Source organism: Ammospiza nelsoni, chromosome 10, assembly GCF_027579445.1.
Source record: "Ammospiza nelsoni isolate bAmmNel1 chromosome 10, bAmmNel1.pri, whole genome shotgun sequence".
NCBI classification, from domain to species: domain Eukaryota; kingdom Metazoa; phylum Chordata; class Aves; order Passeriformes; family Passerellidae; genus Ammospiza; species Ammospiza nelsoni.
The window spans coordinates 4185068-4204532 of record NC_080642.1 but is presented as its reverse complement, the minus strand read 5'-3'; the positions used below and the strand labels follow the sequence as shown (position 1 = coordinate 4204532).

General features: G+C 40.6%; 2 protein-coding genes across 2 annotated transcripts in view; one reads left to right on the top strand and one right to left on the bottom strand.

The window, feature by feature from the left end:
* The window catches only part of PHC3 (polyhomeotic homolog 3), a 26121-nt gene extending 9981 nt beyond the window's left edge, over window positions 1–16140 (top strand). Inside the window, exons 9-14 of the mRNA XM_059479038.1 lie at window positions 170–423; window positions 1126–1282; window positions 2560–2674; window positions 3390–3540; window positions 3625–3850; window positions 7718–16140. Coding sequence (XP_059335021.1) covers window positions 170–423; window positions 1126–1282; window positions 2560–2674; window positions 3390–3540; window positions 3625–3850; window positions 7718–7872 — 1058 coding nt within the window. The 3' untranslated portion in view covers window positions 7873–16140. The remainder of the gene's footprint in view (window positions 1–169; window positions 424–1125; window positions 1283–2559; window positions 2675–3389; window positions 3541–3624; window positions 3851–7717) is intronic.
* Window positions 16132–19465, bottom strand: GPR160 (G protein-coupled receptor 160). The gene is made up of 3 exons (XM_059479040.1): window positions 19253–19465; window positions 19035–19170; window positions 16132–18050 (listed from the first exon to the last, which is right to left on the bottom strand). The coding sequence occupies exon 3, from the start codon at window positions 17994–17996 to the stop codon at window positions 16977–16979; it is 1020 nt and encodes a 339-aa protein (XP_059335023.1). The 5' UTR covers window positions 17997–18050; window positions 19035–19170; window positions 19253–19465; the 3' UTR covers window positions 16132–16976.

Sequence of the window (19465 nt, the reverse complement as noted above, 5' to 3'; positions counted from 1 at the left end):
ACCATCTTATTTTAAAAGTGGAATCTATGAAGCCTAGGGAAGAGAGCCTGTATTAGGGGTTATGGGTGCAGAGATGGGTCTTGGGGATTTATCACCTCTTACTTCCTGATTCTGAGCCAATGGTTGGACATAAGTGATAAAACATAACATATTTTGTTGTTTTTTGCAGAACATGGGGGACTGCCTTCAGTGACATCATCTGTCAGTGCCTCAGTAATTAAATCTCCATCTGATCCTTCCCATGCCTCTATTCCACCACCCCCTCTTTTGCTTCCAGCAGCAACGACAAGGAGCAACAGCACCTCCCTGCCCAATAGCATTCCCAGCCTAGAAAACAAACCTCCACAGGCCATTGTTAAACCCCAGATCCTGACCCACGTCATCGAGGGCTTTGTCATTCAGGAGGGGTTGGAGCCATTCCCTGTAAGTCTGAATTTGCTAGGAATTTTTTACTACTAATCTTTGAAATTTATACTCTTTGTAAGAATGATATTATTTGTGGCTGGTTGATATTTAGATCTGGAATTATGTTTCAGATGTTGGTTTTGCCTTCTCTCCACTGATTGGTGACTTGAGTAGTAGTAGGCTATGTCTGGAGTTAACTACAGAGAGTGGGTTTAGGCTACCACTTGGAAAACTTTTTTACATTTGTCTGCCTCCTAGATCCCTCTGTTTAAGTGATGCCTTAATTTGAGCCTCAGAGCTGAATCTTAAAATTTTAAACTGCTACAATTTGTTGTTTTAAGCACTGGCAAGCTCTTAACTGGGCTAGGTGTAATTAGTGCAGTGTCTGGTAAGAAGTACTGTTGAAAATTTTAAATCACAAACTGGCAATTTAAAGCCCGTCTTTCTAATTTAATGTGTGTCTCATTTTCCCATTCCTTCGTTTCTGTAGGTATAATGTGTTTCTCCCTTTGTTAAATATAATTGCAAACTCTGCAGAGCAGGAGTGAGTCTTAATTTGTTTGAGAAATGAGCTTTGTTACGATATAATTACACTTCATTGATATGAGGTAGAAACTGATCATCTTCTACTGAGAAAATTGCAAACAAATATTGTTTGTAATAATTCACTCTTGTGAATAATGTTAATTACCCACAGTTGCTTTGCTTTTGTTGCACTAGGTCAGTCGTTCATCTTTGCTGGTAGAACAGCCTGCAGAGAAGAGATTGCTGGTGGAGGGTCAGATCATGAGTGTGGTGTGTGTTGAATCAGACTTGCAGAACACAAAACATGCAGACAACTCCTCAGACACAGAGATAGAAGATATGATTGCAGAAGGTTTGTAGTTTTTGTTTAAATGCTCTTTTCCCCCCTCCAGTTCTGTGTGCTATGAAATGGGAATCAAACAGTGGCCTGGCCCAGAGAAACCAAGTTATTCTGTGGACACACATTTTTGTATAAATTCATCTAAGATTTGAAAGTTCAGAATTTTTTTAGCCACCCTGGGTTTTCTTTCCCACAGCTTGTATCCTTATAGTATCAGAGCTGTTTTTGGTGATCTGCCTAAATTTAGTCTCAATGCAAGTCTTTCTTTCATTCTCTTAAAGATTTCTATTCCTTCTTCCAAATCAAAACTCTTTGCAGCAGTAATTTTGTCCATAATTTGTTTCATTAGATATTAATTCAAATTTCTTTTCAGTATGAGCACTATGCTGAGTCTCAGATTTCAGACAGCTTGTCTGTTTTGTGCAATTATCCAAACACTCATAGTTTTGGGTTTAGTTTTTGTTTAGCTCCTTGCAGCTGATGTTAGGTTTATGTAGAGAATTTGTAACTACTCATTAGATGAGCTGGTAGGTAACATCCAGCATAGAGACACATCCATGTACACATCACGTGAGTAGAGGAGATTTGCTGATAGTAAATCAGGGATGATTGTGTGTGTGGCAGAAATACCTTCTCAGTATTTCTAGCTCTTTGCTGCACTAGTGCTTTTTGTAGAGTAAGAAAAGGGCCATCTCATCAATAAGAGAAAATACTCTGTAACAATAAGCTGTAAATTAGCAGACGCAATAATCCTTTTCTTTGTTGTATGCAGCTTATCTTTTTCATAGATTGAATGTTACATATATACAAGATTCAATGTGTTCTTTGCTTTCACAAGTCCCTTTGGTTGTAGCAGCTGCTTCTTCAAAGAAAGTACTTTAAAAGGTTAATTCATTATGCTGTTACAGAGAGTTTGCATTTATACTGTGGAAGGCCTGATTCTCTTAATGAATTCTTTATGAAGCAATTCATGAGGAATGTTACCCTTCTATTTTAATTGCTTGCGATGTTTGAGGGCAGACCTGCTCATGGGTGGCTTGAAATTCAACAAAAAACTGATTAAGTTCATTGAATAACTTAATTGAGGGTTCATTAAGGTTTGGTTTGCTCAAGATCTTTTCTAGACAGAATGAAATCTATGACTTGCTTAGCTTTGCATAATTGTCTGTTAATCAAAGTACTTAATTGAATGTGTTAAATATTTGAAGATCTTTTGCCTGCTTGAGGGGAGAGATGTGAACATGATTTTGTGTCGTTGAAACTGACTTTATTCCTCATTCCTTCTTTAGAGGCACTGGATGAAATTGAAAATGATCTTCTGAAGTGTGAATTTTGTGGAAAAATGGGATATCCCAATAAGTTTCTGCGGTCAAAAAGATTCTGCTCCACATCCTGTGCCAAAAGGTAACTCTATGCAGTTATTGTTTATAATTATCTGGCTAATGGATTAATCTCTCCTGGTTAAGAGAGCAGGAATTCACAGTCAACATCTGAATGCAAAATCTTCCATTATAACAACTGGAAAGTTGATGTTTAATACCATAAGTTTTAGAAATGGGGAATAATTTCCCATTTCTTTTCACCACTTAGCTCTTCTTTGGCATCAGTGTGTCTGGACATGACCTTTCTCATATGTCTGCTATGTTCCCATTTAGGTAGTGGGAATATATATATATGTTTGATTTGGTATTTCTTGGGACACCACCAGCAAAATAATCTTAAAGAGATTTAGTCCTTTAATCTTAGCCTGGGATTTTTGCTTCTATCCTGCTTTGCCTGGGTATCAGCTAGGTAGAGAAAATGGAAAGAGAAAATCCAATGTGATTTTAGCTTTTTAGTGGACATTTCTGAGCAGAACTGTACTATGTGATAAAATACAAAGGTATTTCTAAGAATGGGAAGGACAGACATCTTCCAGGGGTAATCTGGATGTACTTGATCCCACAATGAGATTAAGGTTTTGATGAAATGGCCTTTGAGATACCTTTCTCTTGTATTTCTGTGACAGCTGTTGTTGTAATTAAACAGCATTTCTACAACACTGTGATGTTATGGTAACTTGATTGAATTCAGTCCAAAAAGCCACTAGTGCATTATTGAATATATCTTACTTCTTTAGGCACAGCCTTAGTTGCACTAAGAAATTTGGGCTGTTTCCATCAGACAAGACCAGTCGTTGGAATCGGAAGTCAGATAGCCAAAGTCTTGGGCGACGCGGGCGTCGGCCGAGCGGCCCTGAGGGGGCGTCACGAGATCATTTTCTTAGACAGGTCTGTGGAACATTTGCTTAAAACTATGGCACTGCTTTGGGAATTGCAAATAAAGCCTAATACTGGAGTTGCTGCGTTTTCCAGCTTCCAATTACTTATCCATCTGCAGAAGAAGATCTGGCTCCTCATGAAGACGCTGTTCCGACGGCCATGACCACGCGCCTGCGGAGGCAGAGTGAGAGGGAGCGGGAGCTGCGGGAGCTGAGGATGAGGAAAGCGCCAGAGAGCATCGACCTCTTACCTGTGGTGCAGACTGACCCCTCAGTGTGGACTGTCGATGAAGTCTGGGCCTTTATACATTCTCTGCCTGGTATGGAAGGGGCAATAACTTGTTCTCTTGTTTTAACAATGAAGTTCCTTGCTTTATAGCAGCGCTGTGATGAGGAGGTGGTGTGGTAACAACAGCAGTGTTAGCTGGTGATAGAGACTGGAATGTGATTTGTTTCCTCTTGCTTGTTCCTTCAGCACAAATCCCATGTTGATAGAACTAGTCCCACTTCTGCTGTTGCATCCCAGCTGATGGAGATTAGAGCTGTTCCTTCCTTCAGTCTGACTTCTCTCAAGAGGTCAGTAGAGAGATCAGACACGCTCCCTCTCTGTTACGCTGCTTTCTTCTCTTCCTTTCTCACTTCCTCCTTCTCTTTCTTCCTTCCTTGCTGCTTATTCAGTAGAAAAAGCAAGAGCAGTGTTCCTTCCCTTGATACAACTGAAAAGTTTGAAACACCTGACATGATACAAGTCATTAAAAAAGAATAAGCAAGTTTCTGCTATAAAGTTAAAATTTGTTTTGCAGCTTTGCTCAGAGGTCTTCTGCCTAGAAACTCAGCATACTGCTAGTCTCAGTTTGTTCTCAGAAAAAAAGAATATGGTTTTTTGCTTGTTCACAAACCTTTCCTTTAGATCAATATTCACCGTTACCTTTATGTCATCTTCAGGTTATTTGACATTTATCATTTCCTAACTCTCATAACCTTTAAAGCTTCACTCCCACCTTTTCCCAAGGATGCCATTTTATCTGATCAGACACTGTAATCCCTACAGATAACAAGGCAGATCTCCACAGTAGCAGTCATACCAGAACTTTTGTTGCTTACCCATTAAAACCCAGGCCATGTTTGTTTCTAGTTTTCTACTTTTTCTGGAATGCTATCCCATTTTTTGTGTATCCCATTAGACTATTAACCTGAAAGGAATATATCTTCACTGCTAAGTCATACACATGCATTATGACAGACAGTCTTTGTAGTAGGTCAGGCAAAGAATTGTGTAAGAGATGTTTAAAATTGGCAAAAGTCATCCTTGAAGTACCTTTCTTCTGATAGTTTATTGCAATCCAGTAACAATTCAGCTTCTGGGAGCCTGCAGTGATGGCTGTAGAAACAAGCAAAGCTCCTTAGGTTTGGGATATGGTCATTCCTGTTTCTGTACTTGAGCTGTGTTATGGAGTGTAGCTCTGTCACTGCTGTTTTCAGTTACTGTTTTTATGGATTCAAGACTCTGGTTAATTCAATAATTAATCCTAGGCTCTCAATAAATGGCAGTTCCTGTGCTAGAATAACTGAAGTGCTACATAAACACAATTCACTTTCAAGTATGAAACCAAAAATTTTATTCTTAAAATGTGTGTTCTGTTTTGAAACAATTACTTTTACAATATTTCAGCAGCTGCTGGATCTGGTTTCATTTTTTGGATTCTATAAACAAGGTGATCTTTGATTTTAAGCAAACTTATATTTATTTGTATGTAATAAAAGTTTATTGTAATTACTCATTCCTCTCCATATGAAGGCCTAGTTTCTCAAATACTTTTTTTAAAAAGAAGTTGTATAGATATTTAAAGTTATATTCACAACCTGCCAGAATTTTTGTTGCTATGTTGCTGCATTTGGGTTTTTGGGTAATTTTGGGGTTTATTCTTTTCAGTATATTCTCAAGTCGCTCTCTTGAAAAAATATTTTATCATATACTTCCAAGATTGATTAATGCAGGAAATAATACAGATGATTTCCATTATGGCATTTCATATTCTATATCTACTTGGTGCAGTCTGTGCAGACCATCTGCCATGCTGTAGGAGATGGTGATTTGTCACTTTTCCATAAACATTAGCAACATCTGTTTTCATTTACAGCTTTCTGCGCAGTCTGTAGCTGAAATGAACTTGTGTCCTTGTCAGGCTTTTCTGAGTTCCTCTGGAGCCTTTTGGAGAAGTCAATGTCCAGGACACTTTTTTGCCCTGTTAGCTGCTTCTTCTGGGGGAGGAGACAGAACAACTTAAGCTGACAGAATTGTTCTCCTTTCTGTCTTCAGCTGCAAGATAAATGACCTTTCACAAGCTCTCCACCCTTTTCTTTTGGCCAAGTTATTGCACAACAAGCAATTGCAAAAGTGCTCAAGAATATACCCAGATGTGCTTGGATGTGGGAACTGCAATACCTTCAAATTCCATGCTCTGCTTTTCCAAAAATGACTTTGATACAAAATACTTGAGAAGTTGCACAGAAATTGCTTAAAGGAAAAAAGCTGGCAACAACAAACATCCAGTTTCCTATTCCAGTAGGACCAGTTTTTTTCCTAAATGTTTTGTTCCTAAACTTCTCCTGATCTCTCAGACTCTTTGTAAATGGTGTGGTCTGACAGTCACAATTGTTCAGGTCTCAAATCAGACATGCCATGATACTTTCCCAGAAATACTCAATACTTGACTTACAGATCTTTTATCTGTTGTCAGCACTTCAATGAGAAAACCTTTATGATGATGCCAGAGCTGATGTTACATGAGGTCTGTTTAACAGATCATTAAGGAAAAAATGTGCTTTATTCTTTGTGAAAAGCTAACTTTTTCCAGCCTTGAATGTTACAACCTTCACACAGTAATGATCCAAATGAATTAATTTTTGGATGTTGATATGTCCTTCCACATTTCCTTTCTGTTTGCTTTGTACACATTTGTAAATCCATCAGGAAATTAGGCTATCTATTCTTTATGGAATTTAAATCTGAACACACAAGAGAATATTAAATTAGTTGCTGTCATCTAGGTACAAAAGTTAATCACAGTAATTTCATATCTCTATAATAGTGTATTTTTAAAAGGGAAAATGTAAAAATGCTGAAAAATAAGCTTCTTGAGGAATAATTGACATCAGGAATGGAAAGTGGAGCACAAATTCAAGTGTGTCTGAAAGGCTCTGAGACAGATGGAGAGACTGCTGGGTTGAGAACACAAATGTATTAAAAAACCCCATTAAAAACATGACTGGGGGAAAGAAGCTTGAAATAAACAACTGACAATGGGTGCTCTCATGGACACTAGAAAACATTTATCCATCTAACAGAGCTGCCATAGAGCCAGGCATAACTGAGCCTGCTCAGCACATATCCAGAACATCTTTGGAGGAACCTTTATTTCCACAGTGTTCCTCAGTGGAAAGAGGCCCTCAGTTACTTGGGACAGTCCAACCTATGTAGAGTCTTTTTTTTTTTTTTGTTGTGATCTTCAGTAACCTGAAACTGGTATTTAATGTTGAGAAAAGAAGTTTAACTTGGGAAAAAAGATCCAACCAGTTTCAAGTTGCACTTGTGAAGTGAGTTACTGCTGTGTGTAGAATATTCACTCTGATAACTGATGATAAATATCTTCATGAGATGGTTGTGCCAAACCCCATACATCAAAACTTTGTTTCCTTAGCTCTGTGGTGTAACACACAGATGGAATTAACTCCTTTTGGAAATTGTAGCTATTTGGATGTTCTCACTGCAAAGAGCAGTATAATATAGTTCTCATTTATAGAATTAGATAACAGTATCTTTTTATTGCTGGAAAGAACCCACTTGAATTATGTTCCTGATTGCTATTTCAGTGCTGTTTTCCCAATCTCTTCCAATGATGAGAGGTTGTTCCTCTTAATCAAATGAAAATTCTGTCTTTGCTGGGACTTGAAATTCCCAATGAGTAGTTCTCCAGTAAATACAGTGTAATTAGAGGCTGTAGTAAAAATTATTTTCATGTTATATCAGAATTCCCATCATAATACTGAACTCATGCATGTAATTTAGGTTCAACAAGCTAAAGGGATGAGCACTGGAAAATGTGTTGCTGAAAAGCTCTGGTGTGGACATTGGATCTAAGAATGGGCATTTCTAAACCAGTAATCATATTTTTTATTGCCTTTAGGTTGTCAAGATATTGCAGATGAATTTAGAGCACAAGAAATTGATGGACAAGCTCTCCTTTTGTTGAAGGAGGATCACCTAATGAGTGCAATGAATATTAAGCTTGGACCTGCATTGAAAATCTGTGCACGTATCAATTCCTTGAAAGAATCCTAGGAGGTGAACAGGAAGGTTTAAACAAGAGTTTCTCAGTGACAGAACCAACAGTAATATGCCAACATCTTCACTGTGGCATGAGTGTTACTGTGATGTTTTGTTAAGTAGGTGGGACTCTCCCCACATAAAGACTTTAAAATGTTCCTTTGATTATACCAGGAGTCCTCTGTAGTTTTCAACAACTAATAAGTTTATGGTAAAGCCTGATTAATGCTTTGAGTTGAACTTTTTCATGGAAAAACATGAAGTGAAATATGCTGTGGTAGGTTAGATATTCCCCAACATGTACTTCATTTTATGAGTTATGATTAACACCCCAGTCCCCACCCCAATCTAGACACCATTTAAATCGTGTTGCTGTATTCTGAAAGATTTTTCCCACATACAGCAGTGTTTGGACTGAACTAACAGAAGTGTCCACAGGCCCTGTGGAAGCACTAGTACCAGTAAAATGCTATGCATTTAGTTGTGCTCTCTGAGTTTGTTTTAGTCTTGAGCAAATTGTTTGTAAGGGGTAGGTTGGCAGCTGGTTTTCCTCATGTAGGCTTACCCTCATCTCTGCCACTATAGTATTTTCTTGAAGTCTGTAAAATACTATAAACCATGTAGATATCTCATCAAAATCCTCATGATCAGGCTACTGACACTCCTGCCAGAGGTAACTGAAGCACATGTTACTTTACTCTTTGAATGCTGCTATGCACTAAGGGGGCATTAAGTGTTAGATTTGTAGTTTCACATGCTGCTAGTTAAGCTAGACCAGCAGTTCTCAAATGGGGGTTCAGAGTGGACCTTGAGGAAGAGTATGAGGTCTTGGGGTTCAGGTTCCCAAATGCCTGGGTGTGAGGGGCTGAAAACTGCAGCCAGGACCAGCTCATGTTGAGACAAGTTGCTTTAGAGAGTGGGGGTAGAGAAGGGACAGCATAACTCAGATGTTCTTTTTCTTGATACCTCTTCTAACATCTTTCCCTGTAGTGCATTCCCATTGCCTCACTGGAAGCTTCCAAGCACCTTTTCCTTGTCCAGTGGCCACTGTGAGCTGTGCTTGCAGTGCTCTGAGGAAGGAGCAGTGAGGCCCCCTCAGAGCTTGTGCAGGAGCAGCTGCTGCTGCCATGAGGGAGCCTGGAGCTGCAGCTCAGCAGGAGGAATGCCAGTGTTGGCAACTCTGGGAGAATGTCCTGGTTTAGTGCAAATTTGGGAGGACCAGGACAGAGAAATATCCTGCTTTGTCCCTCTGGCAGGAGATTTTGCCTTGGATGCTGCAGACCCAGGGGGTGGGATTTTAGTGTCCCCCTCCATCTTCCCTCTCTCCCACTCTGTGGAACAAATACATTTCCCCAGTTACTGATGCTCGTGGAAGCTGCCTGGGCTCTGAGGCAGCAGCACCTTCTTGGCCTTTGCCTCCCCCCAGCCTGTGCACAGATGTTCATGGATGTATTTTGTCCTTCTGTTCCCTCCCTTCTGCAGCTCCACTCCCCTTATGTACAGACCTGGATCCTTAAGCTCTTGTTTAGGGAAGGAAGGGTACGTGTGCTGATAGTAATTGTGTATATTTGAATTAAATATGTGTATGTGTCTGCAAATAATGTATTTTTTTTGTATTTTATGCAAATTAATGCATAATATATGATTGTGTAGGGAGGTATTCAGGGGGCTGTAGAGTATTCCTGAAGAGAAGAGGAACTGACCTAAAGTTTGAGAACTGCTGCCCTAGATCAAAAGGAGTCAATGCACATACACTGGCTAAAAGGCAGGTTTGTGACAGACAGATTAATATGTATATTATTTAACTGATGACCTTAAAGAGTAAATTTGAAATACAGAAAAATCTGTGCTTCATTTTCCTTTAATTAGACTATTGCTTTGTTTCCACTAACAGATTTTCTACCATTACCTTCTGGAGATCAACATTAGAATCATTGTTCTTAATTACAGCTGTTTGAGCTTGCTAATAGCAGATGTTATTAATGTTTTTATTAACCACTGAAGCTGCAAGTTAGGACAACACTTTGCAGTTGCACGCTGGTTTGTGGTGAGAACCCCTACCCAAATGGCACCAAAGCTTTAGAGGATGAATTGATGCCTGGGTTTATTTTGGAGGGAAGTTGCTAAGCACTTTCTAATTTGTTTTTATTTTTTTCTATTTTCGGTTACTGTTGTAAAATAAACTTCTTAGTTGAAGTTCCAATGTTTGCTAATGTTCATTTGAAAGACATTCAAATGATGGAGACAGTGGGTTCCCATTTGTAGCATTTCTGTAAGATACACAGTGTAGCATATCTGTAACATATGTTCTAAAGGATATGTTCTGTTTTGATGAGCTAACTGAAGACTAAAGATATCTTAGATATTTATCCTTTGGCTTTTGTCTTAAAGTTTTATTATTTTTATACAGAAATCTCACTGGCTAATTTTTAATCTGTCTTCTGATTGTACTGTTCTTAGGCAATGTAAAAAGTAGGGATACATAAATGTGGTTTGATAATGGCTTAAAGTGTACTAGAAAATGTGGACTTAGGGGTCTTGTTTAGACCTGTGGTTAATCAGTGTTACATGCATGAGAATTTCATGGCTGCTTTAATTTTGCTTTATTAGACAGCTTTCAGGAGAGCTTCTGCAGCTAGTGTTTGTGTCCAGCTCAGCCAGAATCACTGCCAGGTGCCAGGAGCCCAGAGCAGACCCCAGTAAGGCACATCTGCTCCTGTTCATCTGGTATGTAACATTCCCTGTGGGTTTGGGAGAGCCACAGATAATGAGTTATGCTTCAAATATTTATAAGTGCAACAGCTTAGAGTGTGGGCCTTATGCATATTGAAAGTTTTTTTTCTTCTTCAGTGATTTTGGCAATTAACTGGAACTTAAAAGCAGACATAGCTATACCATCCTCTCCTGATAGAAGTGCACTTGTACAGGAGTGTTTGCCAATGTAGCTGTGTCAATAATTTTTTTTTTTTTTAATCACACTTGTGTGTGAAAGTAGGCTGAAAATTTTCCAAGTGCAGCTGAAGTCTACTTGGGAAGCTTATGAATTTTCTCCAAAAAGCAATATAATACTTAGAGTCCTCCAGAACCATTATATGTATTGGCCATTTGCTGTTCAGATAGGTGAGGTTTTCCCAGGCTTATACTGCCATTTCCCATGGCTTTCTCACATGTTAGTACCCTGTACCCTCTTGCAAAAGAAGAAGTATTAAAGATTGAAGTGTATTTTAACACTTGTTCCCACAGGATATGTCTACAAGAAATCTTTCTTATTCTCTTTATTTCCTGGGATTTTGCTTTCTGTATTCAGACTTGTGGTGTTGCAGGCTACCCCTCAGAGTAATGTTTGCAGTATTTCAGCTTCTGTAGGAATAGGTCAGAAGGGAGATACATTCCATGGCTTTTTCCCTTCCTTTTTCTCCACCTCTCTCCATCCTACCCTACTCCTTAATGCAAACTGCAGCATTAGCTCAGGGCAAGGCCCTTTTGCAGAGCACTGGGCTGAAGGTGTCTGTCAAGATTTCATCTGATAGAACAGAACTGTGACACTTGTCTCAGCTTCAGGGTTTGTTTAGGGTTTTAAAGAATGATCAGAAGGGGTGTGCAGCCTCCCTGATCCATCTGGCTTGTATCAGCATCCCTGCTTTGCAGCAGGAGCAGGGCACTCCCCTGAGGAGGCTTGGCTGCCTCCACTGACTCAAAGTGCCAGTTTTGGCTCACCAGGGAGAGTCTGAAGGGGTTTTAAACAGGCTGCATTATAAATCCATTCTTTACCCATTAACCCATCATTTTATTTTCCAGAAATTGAGTTCTTGATGGAGGGTAATGCCTTTGCTAGATTTTTGTCAATGAGACATTTCAAATACAAGATTTGAGTCCTGCAAGCATCCATTTCCTCATATTTTTCCTGTGAAAGCAGGCATTTACCCCCTGACTTCCACCTGTGCTTTGTCCAAAAAGGAATCCAGCCTTTTGGATAGAACAGATTGAATTCCTTTGTGACTGCAGATGTGGCAGGAACAGGAAAGGATTAAAGGGTGAAACCAACTGTTTGGGCAGATCTGTCATAGCTTTTGCATCATTTCTGTATCTTGAAGTGGAAGGAAATATTCAGGTACAAAACCACTGAAGTGTAATTGGAATGGAAGTTCAGTGTGAGACTGGGCTGGGTGTGCTGTGTCACTGCCTGGCATGGCAGCTACAACTGATGCCAGTTCCAGATGGATGTTCTCATTCTAATACCACAATATCGATGCAGAAACTTCCACCTCAAGAGCTCCACAGATTTCTTACACAGTGACAAATCTACAGCTCTGAGTGATCAAAGCATTCAGTGACAGCTGTGTTGAGTCCTGGTTTTGCAAATAATTAGACATCCCCATAATTTATAACATGAGTAGTTCTGATTGTGCTGAGACTGCTCATATTAAATCTCAGCATGTATAAAGGCTTGCAGGGTTATTTTCTCACCAGTATTGTATAGAGATGTCCTGTTAGCATATCCTTAGAAATATATTTGTCATCATTAACCAGGTATTTCCTCATTGATTGTTCTAGGCTGCAGATAATGACTGTGCAAAACAATCAGTCTAGAGTAGTTTTTTAATATGCACCTGAATTAGTTTATTAGAGATGGAGAGAAGCTAATATTTTAGTATTTTGTTTTAAATACCCTGTTCCTATTCAATGCTGAGTTGAACAGGTATGAGCAGAGCTATCAAGGAATAATTTCACTGTAAGGTGTTAATTGCTCATAGTGAATTAATTTTCAAGTCACTCTTGCATAGCGAGCTGTAGTTTCAGACAGGAAATACTGTAAGGAGAAAGAAATTTTAAATTCATTTAATGCTTAGTTCATTTAAGATGAGCCTAAATTAAATTAATTTTTTAAAAAGTTGCCTTTAGTCATGAGAGGTTATTTAGACCTGAAAGGTTCTGTGTAGTTACAAACCTGGATGGCTTTGCAAATGGTGACAATTGAAAAAGAGCCAGTAGTGACACTCCAGTGCAGCTGTGTGGGTTTTTCAGGAAGCTGTCCCTGGCCTGAGCTGATGGAGTCAGGGCCTGGGACCCAGACTGAGCACCAAGGCAGTGAGCACACAGTTCCTAATCCATGAGAATCAGCCTGGTTTGTTTTTACCATCTTCATCTCCTGGGAAATCTGACATTTCCTTCCCCACTTCTGAAAGTGGCATTTTGCTCTCCTGGGTGTCAGCTCTGGGGCTGGGGAGTTTTGTGTCCTGCCTTACCCCTGGCTCTCAAGGTCAGCACTTCACTTGTGCTCCATCCCAAGCTGCTGTGCATGTTTGTGTAACCCCTGCATTAAAACACAAACCTGCTCATTCACTTGAAGGTTGCATAGTATTTTCTAATCTCTTACAGCAAAGTGGAAGGGAAAAAGCAAAGTTCAGAGATATGAATGTGCTGGTAATTGCAGGTATATGGAATAAGCTCATAGTCCAGCTTTTGTAGCCATGGATTTAACTTTTCTGAAGCACAGTTCTGGGAGCCAGTGTAATGAACAGATTTCAAGATTTTTACATTTCCAGCAAGTATTCCTGTTAAATTATCCAAATAACTCTGTAGAGTAAGGAGCTAGAAAAACAAGATTTTAAAGGATTTTTTTTTCCATCTAGAAGTCATTGTAACTTGAGCACAGTTGTGCATTTGTAGAATTGTGATGATAAACTCTGTTTAAGTGCAATACATAACACTGAAGGAGCATTTAATTGTGTTTATGAAGCACTGCTTGGGTACATGGGGTTGTTGACAGGCTTGTGGTGTTGCTGGGTAATAATCAGGGTATCTCTGCTGATTATGGGATTAGGCTTGAAGCACAAATGTCTGATTTGTGAGGTAGATCTGCTTTGTGAGTGAAGCCTGGGCAGCCTGTGGAGGGCTTGTAGTGTCCTCCACTACCCAGCCAGCATGCTTCCATCCTCTGGCAACTTCTGCAAATTCAATTTTGGAAAGAACAATGAGGGATTCTGCACACCCAACTTCCTTTCCAAGTAGTCTTTGTGTTATAGAATGCACAAGCCAGTACTGATGTGTGTAAAGATGAAGGGTTTTAGCATTGAGTGCCAAATACTCTGTTCAGAGTTGAAAACACATAGAATATCTCATTAAAATCAATGTTGACTTGTAAGAGATTCTTTAAATGAGAAAAGTACAGAAGTCTGCCATAAAGGGTTAACACTTTAGCTGCTGTTAGCATTAATATCCATACTGTAAGGTATTTGAATGGTGTAAAGCCATTAGCTGCTGGCACAGCACAAGAAGTGATGTACAGAGATGTAGCAGTGTTATCTGTAGTTCTTTTATTTCAGATATTTCCATGTTCCTGGCACAGCTTCTGTCCTCTCTGGCAGTGAAACTGTCACCCTGTTCTAGAGAGGGATGGTTCAGGCACCAGTGTTGGGACTGCCCAGAAGCACCAGGTTAAAAAAAATGCAGAGGAAAAGACACAACTGCTGGGAAGGCAGTAGGATGGAGATCACTGCACAGCTGGTGTCTCCCTCCATGAATGCCAGGGATAAAAGTGGGCTGGCAAACAGAGTTACCATAAATATGTTTTAAAACTGTCCCTTGGCAGGCTCAGGCACCATGGCTGGATGTTGCTGGAGACCTGCAGTGCCACTGTTGCCTCCTCAATGGAGGTGACAGCCTAAAAGTTGATGCTCTTTGGCACTTTTCCACAAAAAGTAAGAAAGAATAAATTTGACCAGTATTACAGCTAGTAACATCAATCCATTTATATTTGCTTTGGCTGCATGTTGCGGGTTCCCTGTAAAAAATGTTGAAAACTTCGAGTGGCTTGAGGAGCACTGAGCAGCTGCAGGAATTCTGGCACGTTAGGGCAGATGGGGTTGTGTAAACTTTAATTAGGCCTTGGGAAGCTGAACCACACTGATAAATAAAGCATGTCAGCAGCCTCACCCAACTGGTTGCAGTTCCAGTTCTGTGCATGTTAGGGATCCAGAAGGGTGAGACTTACCATGCAAAACACACCTGAAATGAACTTGAAAATAGCTTTTCCTTCATCTGGTGTTGAACGAACTTTAAAAGAGGAATTTCCCCCTGCCTGCTGAGTCTGTAGGAATTAGTTATTTCACGATTCTGAAATGCCTGGTGCATTCCTATAGTTGATGTATTTGCTGATTTTTAAATGGAATTGGGTTTTGTAAATATTGTGTCGGCCCCATTTCAGTGGGTGTCCAGTCTCTATAAAACCTGAAGAAATGCTGTGTCCAACCCTGTGTTTAGCCATGGTTTATCCTGTAGCGTCTCCAGCACTAACTAACAGCAATTACAGTTTGAGGGAGCAGGGAGAGACTGCTTAGGGCTGTTTTTCCAGGTAACATTGCATGTGTTTTCCTACTTTTAACATGGAAATAGAATTTCCTCCAAGTACATTTTCCAGCATAAAAAATGAAATAATTTGTGGTGCCAAACACTTCAAACTGTATTGCTAAGCATTGCCTCCTCTTATTGCACTAGTTTTAAAATTCAGTTTTTGATCATTTACTGTCCTTTTGATGGCCTTTTAACCAGGATTTCCCCCAAAACCATTTTCTACTGCTGAAAAATGCTTGTCTCCGTTTGATTACATCACAGAAATCTCAAAGAAATTTACCACAGCTTGTGGGTGAAAGAAGCACTATGTGGGGTGAAATAATAAATCAAAATAATCAGATTTGGTATGTTTCAGAAATCAAAAATTAATTTATGATCAAGATGTTATTGTGTATTCTTATGGAGTGAAATACTGGAATATTCTTTTATAGGAAAATTTAACCCATGTAGCATTAAATTCTGCAATTAAATCTATCTCTATTATTGATATATAATAAAATAAATTATTACCCAAAATTTAAATTTTACAATTGAAGAGCACACAATGAGCTATGTAAAAGTATGATCTTCACTTTGTGAATCATTTTTTAAGAAGCACTTTCCTATTACCAACTAGCATGTGAATGAATTTTAGATTCTCTCATTTATGATCTGTAAAAGTGACATTTCTTCAATCTGTCTGTTAATGGGTGAATCCATCCTACAAATGCTGAAACAAAGCACCTTATACTATGCTGCTTAAACTTGCTTGTAATTGCACCTTTTGTTATCTGCAGAGTTTTCTTAATGAATATTCTTGTGTGAAATCATTGTTCCCTGGGGGTCTGGGGGACAGTTAACCAACCTACAGCATCATTTACTTAGTTTCTCTTTCAATACAACATTGTATTGTGAGTTTAGTGCTTCAGAAATAAATGCTAATTTCATTTGTCTGCTTTGGTTGTGTATCATTTATTTATCTTATCCAAAATCAAATCAAGTCCATTGTAAAACTCTAAGAATTTGAAAATTGAGAGTATTTTTTCTAGAAGCCTAATGCTTTCCCTGCTGAAGTAGTCCCACTTCATATTTAACTATTTTAAAGTATTTTTTGCTTCAAAATAAGCTATATTTTAATTTGAAACATTCTTTAACCTTGGGCATGCAGTTATGTATAGCAGCTAACCTTGATGCTTGTTGCTTTAATTATTTAATTATTAATATGTTAATGTATCTTAGAGGAGCAGCAGCAAAGAAACAATGAAACAGCACCTCTTCTGAGGCTGTGGAAGTTGCACATCTTGCACTGGTTTTGTACTATAAAAATTTCTATTCCTGTAGGAGTCATAACTTTAACTAAAACAAGTTATTTCTTGTTAAACAGACAGCAACCCTTACCTTCCATCCAGCTGGCAAAAATCCACATTTTAACAACAAAATACACTTCAAAAAGTCATTTGAACCTTAGGTCAGCATCTGTATGTAACTCCAGCCTTCAAGACGTTATTGCATTTTGTACTGTAAAACCTGAGATAATTCCATTTAAAGGAAGTGCAGAATTGTAGTCAGAAAAATGACTGAAAACTTGTCTTGTATAAACAGTGTCTTTTTAATCATGTAATTTGAAGTTGAATTCCCTGGCCTGGCAGTGCTTGCAGTGCAATATTCACTGGAGTATTGCTGGACACTGGGTGGAGAGAAGCTCTGGAGATGTTTCCTTGTGTTGTCTGTAAGGACCTGGCCACCCAACAGCAGAGTTCTGCCTCTTTGCAGCCCTTTCAGCATCGTTAACAGATGACAATTACTGTGCCTGGCTTATCAGCTGCCTTTGTGCTTTCATTGTTGAACGGCATAAAGCAGAATTTCCAGCTGACAAAGGGGTCTGTGCTCCAGCCCTCCTCTGTCAGCTCCACATGGTGGCACCGGCACCAGTAGGCTGCTGCCAGGAGGAAGCTGTTGATGAAGCACAGCCAGGGCACGTTCATCTCCACGTAGGCTGGGATCTGCACACCCAGGAGCACAACCACCACCTGCAGAGCCACAAACGGTGCCCAAGTGCCAAGGAAACACAGGAGGAGCCTGCTCAGGAGCTGCCACTTACAGCAAGTGCTGTTGTTGTTGTGCGTGTAGGGGAACATGAGCACAGGCTGGCTGGACAAGGAGAGGAGCCTGGCAGACAGCAGCATGGTTGTCACCTCCTTCCAGCGAGCCAGGAGAGCCGTGCCCAGCAGCAGCACCATGGCCCACGACACCGAGGAGCTCTGCCAGCTGCCAGAGACAGGGCACTGGGAAGGGGAAACACTGTTCTGCATCTGCAGCTCTTCAGAGACAGCAGGAACGTGGAGAGTGCAAAAAAACCCAGCAATCCATATAACCACCACGGCAAATCCATAAAGCAACTTCCGAGCTCTTGTAGGGAGCTGGGATGTGTGGGAGACGGTGCTGTAATAATCCAGAGCAGCCAGCAGGTACACTGGGAAGGGCACAAGGCCGTAGGTCAGGGAGCAGATCTGGGTGAGGAGGCAGATGTGGTACTCCGTGAACCGCACGCCCCACAGTGCAAAGTCCTCAAAACAGAAAATGAAACACAGGCTCAGCAGCAGTGTGAAATCGAGAAGTGCCACTGAAACACAGAAGTATCCCATAAAACTGACTTTCACAGGTTTTGCCTTAATTTGCAACATGAAGAAATCAAGGAAGACTTTTCCAAGCATAATCAGGACCAGCATGTAGCTGATTTCAAGACGTTGGCTGGTGTGGGTGTGGTGGTACTGACCAGAGCCATTTTCACAGAGCCTGGCAGCCATCCTCCAGTGGTGAAAACAGCAGAAATAAATGTCACAGGGCACAGTGCTTCATCTCTGAAAAGAAAAAAAACAACATTTGTAGAATTTTACTTCTGTGTAGCTCTACAAATTAGATCCATCATAGCAACTATCCAATTTGTCTGAATTTTTCAGTTTCCTGAATGAAGAGTAAAGAGCCTCGCTAACTCATCATTAAATTATCAACAACTGCCTAAATTTTGTTTTCTTTGAATTACATTACTGAGAGATCAACATAATTTACTTTGTAGCTAATGACCCAAGGAAAGGTTTAGGAAAAAAGGTTGACTATGTTCCTTTCCTTTCAAAGGCATGGAGAGGTCTTTCTGTCCAGCTGGCCAGAGGGATGGAGGTCTCAGAGCTCCTGCATATTCTGAAAAAATTACAGGACAGAAACTGGACAAGACACTACAGGAGATGCTGCAGCACAGCCTCATTATGCACAGTTCATTATGCTCATACAGTCTTTAGCAAATCAAGACTGCAGAAATATCTTGAAAAGCATCAAGAATCACCTCCTTTTTTTGGTGGAAGAATCCTGGAACTCGGAGGCAATCCAAAGCACAAGGGCTTCATTATTGAATTGGGCTTTTTTGTTCATCTCTAAGTACTACAATGACAGAGACCTCAGAGCAGCTGGTTTTCCCTTCAGACCTCCACAAGTTTCTTTATGATAACTCTTTTCCAAATATTAATTCCTAAGGAAAACGAACACAGGGTGGCTCTGTGTATGTCAGCAAGACAGCATGGACAGTTTAATCTGATTTCTTCTCTCTTTCCTTAAAGAAGCCGGGTGGTGTCTGTGCTCCCAGTGAGAGCAAAGAAGAGGTGAGGAGCCGAGGCAGCTGTAAAAAGGAACGGACTCGGGCTCTGTGTTAACAGCGAATTGTTTCCATTTAAGCAGACACCTTGTGTTAGTGCACGTTTGAGTTCGAGTGTCCTGAGAGCAGAGTTAGAGCAGCTACAAGTCCTTGGCAGCACAACCTGAGAAGCATCCATGGAGTTTGTTTACAAGCCTACCTGGGCTGGCCGCTTCACTCTTCATCTGCTCAAGTGCATCCTCTGAAACCTGATCTGTCTTTGCGGCACGGCTTAATTCCGGTGTTTTGTCTTCATGTGCTGGATGCTGCACTCGGGCACGCGGAGAGGAGGGAGCCTGCACGCAAACAGGGTCCCGATCAGTAAGATAATAATTAATACTACTAATACTAATACTAATAATAGTAAGGCGGCCTCACCTGTCCGGGGCCGTGCGGGCACAGCCCCATCCCGCGCACTGAGACCCCGCGGCTGCCGGCGCCTCCCGCTCCCCGTCCCGGCCGCTCCCGGCGGGGCTCCCGGCGGGTTCCTGCTCCGCTCCGGAGCCGCAGGCAGGGACGGAGGGAGGGAGGGGGGGAGGCGGCCCCGGGGGCTCCGAGGGGACTCTCGGGCTGTCCCCGCCCGGCCCCGGC

What these genes read in the sequence shown, in the direction of transcription:
- GPR160 (XM_059479040.1), bottom strand. Translation starts at nt 17,996, where the DNA reads ATGGCTGCCAGGCTCTGTGAAAATGGCTCTGGTCAGTACCACCACACC.